Below are 8,912 nucleotides of genomic sequence, written 5' to 3' on the forward strand. Positions count from 1 at the left end.
CGTTCAGCATCGCTGTATTACTTCCTAGACTTTTGGAAATGTCACTGCTGGTTCCTCAATGGTTTTCATAGGAACAAAGGGACCATCGCAGATAACATCCCAAAGTTCTGAATCTTCAGCCATGATAAAATCATGCATCCTTGTCTTCCATCATCCGTAGTACTGGCCATTGAATCTTGGTGGTCTGTAGGTGGATTGACATTCTTCGAAGTTTGGTGGAGCAGCCATGAGGATCCTTTCTAGGTGTTAGCTTGATAGAAAGAACGAGCTCTGATACCAATTGATACAAACTAAGGGTCCACCAAACTTATATAGAGAACCAGGTTCTATTAGTTCCCACAAAACATACTCACACAGCTGAAAGTAAATAACACAGTTGAGTTTTAATTACGTGAAAAACTCTCAGCTCACGGGATTAAAAATCACAACCTACCCTTGTTGGATTTCGCCTTTGCTTCATGTTAATATTATATAAGTGACATCACTTGAATGATGCAAGCATGTTTGGTACAAAGGCATTCCCCATAAAGTGACTGCTTCACTATTTGCACTGTTGCGTGTGTGCATAGGAACAATTGCAGTCACTTTACAGCTGTAGGGAGTTGACTGGTACTATCAGCAAGGGAACTGATGTCGATCTGTTCCCTCTGTTGTTTCTTTGACTCTGAATGTTGGAACATGTCCCAGACTTGAGACTTGTTGATCTTGAACACTGAGAGGATGTGGAACAGGTTCCCCATCTCGTTCTCAACAATAAGTTTGTTAAATCATCAAAATATAGCAAGACACATAACTTATCAATAAACTATTAAATGCGATAATGTTATAAATACTAATTATTTTTATGGATGGGCGAATTCTTTTTCATTATATGTATAATTTCTATAGGAGTAACTCCAATAACCCCTAAAATAATAATATTATGGATTTATGTGGATTAGATTTCCTTTTATAACTTATGATGTTTGAGGCCTATATATGGAGACTATGCGCAAAGCTTATATACACAAATTTAATAAAAGATCATCTCTTCTTCTTGTCTTAATTTTTCTCTATTATTCTCTTGCTTTACTTCGACTTTTCTTCTATTTTATGACTAGTTATAATCAGCGTACAATTTTTTTTTATCTTTCCCTAGTGAAGCATTAATTTTCTATTTGTGACATTATTTCCTTTTTTAGTTTATTTTAAAAAAAGATATATTTTCATATATGAAAATATATAATTTACTTTAATTATCCTTAGAACATGATTTTATAATCCCTAGTTTTAAATTTTTTTCTTTCTTTCTTAAATAATGGAGAATCTTACAGAAATGTATACTTAGTCAAATAGGTCCATATAAAATCAAAAGGAGGGAGTATCTTTTATATTTGAGCTAACAAAATTCTGTTCTACGGCCAAAATGGCGCATGTGTGAAAAAGTCTTAAATTTCGTACTCAATGAAAAACAATCATATTAATTGAAATGGATGGAATAGATGGCAGCGAACAAGAAGCCACACCATTACCATTTACCTCACTGAGGAGAAACGATATGATAAAGCTCTTGTTTCAATTGAAAATATTGTCATTATTACTTGAAATACCAAGAATATATATGAACAGAGACATTTTCCCCATATATAAACATAAAGAGTTATAAATCTGCAAATATGTGGTAAGTTTTTGAGTCCACTACAATGAGTCTGAAGGCAGCTACTAAAACAGTAGCAGATGCGAAACCAAAGAAGACAATATTTAGCCAATGCCACTTCTTTTGTAGTGAAGACAACTGCTTTTTCATGGCAACAAGGTACATGTGGTTAGGGAGAATGAATGTGAGTGGAAATGTGCTGATAGCACCAGTGAGGCTCATGAAATCCCCGAGGAAAGGTAATAAAGCTGACAAGAACGTAGTAATTGCTAGATAACTACCTCTGACTACTGTTCTAAATGCAATGTTCCGAAAATTGACTGCACTTCCTTTGAATCCATATTTGGTGTCCAGGAATTCATATGTTGGACTTGCAAATATCTACAATAAGCAAAAACATGGCAACCTTTAGAGCAGAAAATGAGGGTAACCAGTGGCGAGTTTAAGATTTAGAGTCACTATTTTCAGAATAAACGTAATCTTATATGTCTTTTTATATATAATGTATATATAATTCGAGCCTAAAGTGTCGTGTTATGTTGAACCCACATTAACCCGTCCTACATCTCTGATAGTAAAGAGCTGAACTTTTTGTTTGAAAACCAAGAGAGGGCGGAAAAAAATTTAACGTAAGATCAAAGTAAAGATATTCTTACGTGCAAAGATATGACGGATTGCAAGAAAGCAGCAAGGTTGGCTAGTGCCTTCACCCAAACTGGGCCACTGACATTGTTGAGCAAATAGGACGACGTTCTTGATCCATAAGCCCAATATCCCACGAATGTAACGGCAAAAACAGGTGCAGGTCCTATAGTGAAATGTATATATAGGGCTTTCAACATGTTGTCGACAACAGGTGCTCTAAGAGTAGCCTGTTACACAAGCATATACTTTTATGATGGTAAAAAATGATCGATAAAAAGATACAGTCCATCACACAAATTCATTACTAAAGTGACACTTAGTTCACAAGGCTACTGTATTTCTAGTTTATATAGCTACCTGGATCTCTGGAACCATTCCGGAGTTAAATGCAAAAACAAGGTTTCCTGTCGCACCAATAGTTGCAAAAACTCTTCTTGCATTTGATCCTGGAATGCTATAGTCCCTAGGTGGAGCATTCATACCTAAGATTCAGGACAGAAGAGAAAGATGTGTGTGAAACTAATAGTTCTTCAGAGAGTAGAGTTTGAAATTATATATTACACGGATGGTTCACGTGAAGTTAATTTCTAGAAAACCAATGTAATAACACATACTAATAAGTAAGAAAACCATTGACAAAATAGATATATTTCCCATTTCAGAGAGAAACAGAGCCACACCGATTCTAATAGTACTTAGTATATTAGTCGACCGGGGGCTTTATCTTTGAGACCTGCAACCCCATGTCACTAAATGTGAAGAATTATCTTATGACAGATATTTGGTAGAAAAGGTGATGTTAATATAGCATGTCTAATAATAAGGTAAATGTTGAAACCGAGAAGTAGACTTAGGCAGTTGTTTTACTGAGTGCAACAACCAGACAAGCTCCATCTAATGACATTGAGCATACAGAACTTCAATTTAATATGATCTGATGTAGTCAGATCATATTAAGGAGAGAGACATGCATACCATCTTGAAGAGACAAAACAAAGGTTATAGTGATATAGACTAGACTGAAGAATGTTGAAACCGCTAGCCAAGCCCTTAGGCCTGATAAATGTGGTACGGCGATGGCAAAAAGAACACATCCCAATCCCGCAATTGCTGTGAAGTACGGCAACTTCATCTCATCATCGTCTCTAAAGATAATATAGAAAGCCTGCCAATCACAAATACTCGTTCAGAATGATTTCTACCACATAACCAATAAAAAATTAACATTTCAAGATGAATTCTTCCTCTTCTTTGAATACTTCAACGGTTTACGGTTTTCGAACAACTTCCCTTCTCCCCCTCTTATTCATTGTCTCTTCTTTTCTCAACCTCGCCATCTTTTGGGTGTAGGGAGGAGATATCAGGACTGAGGAGCTAGGGACCAGACTGTGAATATTACTGTGACAAGCTAACACAGGTATCTTAAGGACAAAAAGATAGGAGTGGGAAAAGGATACGGTTTTTTATCTAATTAACTTTAGTGACACAACTACTAACAACTACGAATGCCTCAATTCCAAGCAAGTTCTGGTTGACTACATCCATTAAGCTCTTCATAATCCAATATTGGTAATACATCGCCTCGTTCTAGAAATTCTCTATATATACTTTTTGTTGACCCATAAATTTCTAACAAGACTAAAAGATTCTTAGCATATATTAGACCTAAAGCAAACATACTACTAACAATTATTAAGGCTTAATTCCAAGTAATTGGTATCATCCATATAGATATTTTTCTTCCAATATAACGCTGCTTTGCTCGCATTGCTGGTTTTAAGCCAGGGTATCAAGGCAAGCCCTAGAACTTGGTAGGGTATGAAATTTATCTCCTTCGGTATAGCTTGTCTTGGCTCGTTTAGGGTGGGTGGGTAAGGCAGGAGGGTGATCCCTATAGTTAGATTAACTGATGTAGAAGGTTAGTGAGGTTCCTACTACGGTGAAGTGAAAGATCTTCCACTATAGTGGTGGGTTGTCTTTTTTACCTTCTGGCTGTTGAAAATAAAAGTGCTTCCAGGTACACGACTGTTAGGCTCATCCAAGGCATATTTATGGATCTTGACTGTCAAATTTGAAAAACGCACGTGACAAAGAAGCTGTTAGCTGACTTCCCCTCCCACTCGGCCTTTCCTTGCCATGGGAATTAAGATCTTAGTCTGTATGGGTGCAATAGATTTTCCATTAACGTAAAACAAGTCAATTTATGATTAATATATTCTCACGATGCAAAATATCTTACCTTCAATGCCTGTCCACCCAAAATGATATATCCAATATTTATCAAGAATAGATTTGCATACTGTAATCCCCAAACAAGTACATAAGCTTTCTGACCTGCATCAGCCGACATCCCAATAAATTAACTAAGTTAAATAAACTGAGATGTTAAATAAAAAGACTATATGTTGATATGAATTTTCTCGCACGCACCATATATGAATCCAGCAAGGTCTCTATATCTGATATGCCTCTTTCCCCCATATTCATGAATCTTGGCAATTAGAGCATTAGCATATAATGATATCACTGTTGCTAACATCAGACCAATCACACCTCCAATCCATCCCAGAGGTACCATGATTGCGCCAGCATATCCAAGCGCGTAAGCACTGTTCAAACCAGTACACATAAGAACTCCCACTTGAATGAATGAATCTACATTTTTCCCAACAGGAAACAGAAGACACAAATTACGAAAGTTTTAACAAACCAATAAATACGAGTAACACATACAGTGTTTTTGATACGAAGGAAAATATTTTGCACTGTTCAAAGATACTTGTAGCGGTTATAGATTGAAGATTACACTCAAAAGGTTAGTAAGGTCAATATTTACCATCCTCCTCACTCTATCCATTTCCTCACTATAAAAAACTAGTTGTCTAGCGCCGAACTGAAAAATGGAGAAGCCTTAAATTAGAGTAAAATGTGTTCTTAATGAAATATTTTTTCAACAATTTAGGATAACCAAACATGAGAAAATTCATATCAAATACACCCATAACATTTGCTCTTTCTTACTTCAACTCTCAAAAAAATCAGTTCTAATAATAGAAAGAAAATCTCAGAATTATCTGTAGATTTTTCAAATGAAAAACAGCTAATCATAATTAAGTTCAAGGATTAATTGTTCGCAATGCACTTATTGAGGCCCTACTCCTAAGTTTTCAGCATATACTCTATAAATTTTAGACAAAATACTGCATTGTCCTTCATGCACATATCCTTCAAAATTTTACAAGAGTATCACTACAATAGTTCAAACAACAATAATAATTACTCTCAATCTTTCCAAACAAGTGGGTGTCGGCTATGTGAATGTTCACTTCTCCATCTAAGCTCAACTCATATTATCATCGTACTAAATAACATAAAAGTAAAATATTGTAGAAGTTATCTAACAAGACCAAAACGTATTCCCAACTACTCCCTCTATTTCAAGTTAGATGACACACTTTCCTTATTAGTCATTTCCAAAACAAATGACACATTTCGACAATTGAAAATAATTTAACTTTAAACTCTTCATTTTACCTATTTTATCCTTAATGAGAAACTTTTAAAACCACACAAATATCATTGATTTTTATCCCTCAAGCTTTTAAGACCACAAATTTCAAAAGTCTTTTTTTTAATTAAGTTGTGAGCCGAATCAAACAACCTCAACTAAATTAAAACGGAGAGAGCAGTAAATATCACATATATGGATTTTTTCTTCTACTGTGTCATGTTTTTTGCTAAGTCTGTACTGATCCCAAGAATTTGTAGTGTTTTCGGGACAAAATAAAGTACGAATCATTCACTTAATATAAGAAAAAATGTGCACATCTTAGATTTGCAAAATTATAGTAGGAAACAATACTTCTCCTTTTCGAATTTGCCAATTGTTAATTTACTATGAGAAAAAGTGAAACATTTAGGTAAAAATACATATTTACTAACCATTGTCGATTAGTTTGAATATTTGTCAGTCTTATGAAACAAATGCCAATTAGAAAAGAGGATCGGAAAACAAGAGAGGAGCATGCATGCAGGGAGATAGACCTTGGCCAATCTGATGATGAGTTTCAGGAACTTCAACTTCTATAGCCACATGATTACTGGAACTAATGACCTCTTCCTTTTTTTGTTCTTCTTCTCCCATTTCCAACCTATATTGTTAATGCATAATTTGGTGTTAGAAAGCTGAGACTGAGCTAAAACATTTATATATAGTTGCAATTGGGAAGATACAAAGTTTTCCAAATACTACAGTTGTGGGGCTTCTCTATCTCTTTTGTTTTCCATGTCTTCAAAAATTAATTGCTCTTCTTTTGACTTGGTCTTTTCTCTGTCCTTTCTTTTTTGATGATAGACTAGGTGGGCTAAAAGACAATTAGCACGGATGAATATTTGTGGAAAATGTGTCTATAACACTGATTTGGATAATTGAATGAGTGGTTAAGACGCTAGATGTACAAAAGACGTATATATAACCTTGAAGATTACAAGATGACAAAGACAACCCTTGGGAGAGCAAGTCATGAAAAGGTAATGTAGAACTTTTTCATATTAAGGTATGCCTTATTTTGCAACGATAAACTTAAAAGAGGAACGATCGTGCTCAAATTTGAACTAAGAGTTGTCAATATTTGATTTTTGGATTTTAATGGTGGAAATTGGATTTGGAGGCCCGTAACTTCAATTTTAGTAGCGTGAATAGTAGCTCATTTTGGGCGAATTCTTTCCCTTTCTTCAATTGTTTTAGTGCAATATTACTTTTATTGTTGTCAATTGGTTAAACACTTGCTTTATCACCAATTTAGAATTTTTTTGTAATTTGTGTTGATTCATTTTGGTGGAGCTTTGTGGACCCGAGGTCCGTGGTGGTTTTTACTTTTCATATTGAAGAGGTTTTCACGTTAACTCTTGGAATCTTCTTTGTTTGATTATTTTTTTTGCATATATTTGACAATGCTTGATATACTTGCTGCTCGAATACGTATGTACATGAGTTTGTTTGTCTTATCTTGATTCAAATAAGTTGAAAAAGTTTGATGTGGGTATTTCTCATCGTTACCTTGTCGCACACTATTTAGTGCTTGTTTTTCCTCAACATAGTGGTATTAGAGCTTGCAGTTATATTTATTGGTGATGTTTTAAAGTCACGACCCAAAATCTCACAAAGTCGTGATGGCACCTAATCCAATCCGGTAGGTAAGCCAAGTAATAAAAGTTACTACTATATTGATAAATCATCAATATTATAAATAAAATTGCAAAAACATTCAATACAACTACCCCAAGGGTTGGTAGTACAAGTCATGAGCCACTAAAATTAGATTTATAAAGCTGATAACAAGAATAAATACATCATCTGTTTGAAGTTTACATAAAGAAAAATAAAGTCCTAAACTACCACGAATAAAAAGGTAGCTGGAATCCGGAATGCTGGAACGTCTCCAAGGTAAGGCTTCGTCTTCCACGACTACTTAGCTCCAGAATCTTCACGCAAGGTGCAGAAGTGTATTATGAGTACAACCGACCCTATGTACTCAGTAAGTATCTTGACTAACCTTAGAGAAGTAGTGATGAGGTTTTTAATTCAAAAGATACTTACTTTGTAGAACCTGTGCAACTCAATAACATATATAATATATAAAGAATATTCTAGAAAGATAATTATGGAACAAAGAATATCAACAGTAAAGGTGCACAACTGGGATAGGGTAATAAACAAACTCTACCAATTGTACATGTTCAACAAATACAACTTGCACCAACCCCGCTCACAAAGAGATATGCACTATATAATATGTGTGCTCAATAATTATACGTGATTGTAAACATGTGTCCAACATGATCCGATTCCATATCAGTGGCCAAATAACACGTTCAAGAGAACCTTTCAAGAATCAAATGTATCAATGCATGTAGACAACTTTCTTATCACGTCAATCCGATATGCTACCGACAACTCAACAAAATATGAGATATCAACTCCACAGAGGTAAATCCATCTTGACAAACAAATCATCAAATAATAATAGAGGTATAGATTAGCATGTTAAATGCAATGCAAAAATCATGTAAAAATGCATGACAAGCATAGAGAATTCACATGCACATTCAAAAATATCACTCTCGTACCACCACATAAACATCATCAACAAAATCACCTCAAACCATCACATAACATCATCAACAATGCCACTCTTATTTCGCTGTATGCAATATCGACAAATATCACCCTTATTTCTCCGCATGCAATATCAACAAATGTCACCCTTATTTCGCCACATGGGCAAGCCCGAAAATTGCCACCTTTATTTCGGCCCGTGCGCAATAATTATCACAATCGTATGGCAAAACTATCGTACCCACAATATCATCACAATCAATCCGCCCAACATGTCCACAAGTTCCATAGTCACAACAGTGTAAGATAACAAATTATCATCAAGAGACATATCCTCATAACTCATCAATAAAGCGCACAAGAACACGATAACAATAAAAATACGGATAAGGCATGATCACAACTAAATTAATTACAGCAACCAAGTTCAAGTAGTCATATAAAACATCAGATATGTGTCACAGAGTTCACACGTCCCAATCAAGGCACAACATAAGAACAAGTACAAATGTA

The 8,912-nt window shown here is 35.0% G+C and overlaps 1 protein-coding gene across 2 annotated transcripts; it reads right to left on the reverse strand.

Moving 5' to 3' along the window:
* Positions 1-1,539: 1,539 nt before the first annotated feature.
* LOC107768642 (proline transporter 2) lies at positions 1,540-6,563 on the reverse strand. Of its 2 annotated transcripts, none has more exons than XM_016587768.2 (7): positions 6,326-6,563; positions 4,712-4,890; positions 4,521-4,615; positions 3,257-3,446; positions 2,639-2,763; positions 2,293-2,508; positions 1,540-2,017 (listed from the first exon to the last, which is right to left on the reverse strand). In XM_016587768.2, exons 2-7 carry the CDS (start codon positions 4,857-4,859, stop codon positions 1,640-1,642), a joined length of 1,152 nt encoding a protein of 383 aa, XP_016443254.1. In that variant the 5' UTR covers positions 4,860-4,890; positions 6,326-6,563; the 3' UTR covers positions 1,540-1,639. The 2 variants fall into 2 exon arrangements, with proteins under 2 accessions (XP_016443254.1, XP_075108310.1); XM_075252209.1 differs by having other exon boundaries at positions 4,712-4,936; positions 6,326-6,534.
* Between the last annotated feature and the right edge of the window lie 2,349 nt (positions 6,564-8,912).

This window comes from Nicotiana tabacum, chromosome 4, assembly GCF_000715075.1.
Source record: "Nicotiana tabacum cultivar K326 chromosome 4, ASM71507v2, whole genome shotgun sequence".
Classification (NCBI taxonomy): domain Eukaryota; kingdom Viridiplantae; phylum Streptophyta; class Magnoliopsida; order Solanales; family Solanaceae; genus Nicotiana; species Nicotiana tabacum.

Coding starts and splice junctions, on each gene's coding strand:
- LOC107768642 (XM_075252209.1), bottom strand. CDS start 6,425: ATGGGAGAAGAAGAACAAAAAAAGGAAGAGGTCATTAGTTCCAGTAAT. Junction 2,764..3,256: donor TGTTTTGTCTCTTCAAGATG/GTATGCATGTCT, acceptor CCTGAATCTTAG/GTATGAATGCTCCACCTAGG. Junction 2,509..2,638: donor GAATGGTTCCAGAGATCCAG/GTAGCTATATAA, acceptor CTTGTGTAACAG/GCTACTCTTAGAGCACCTGT.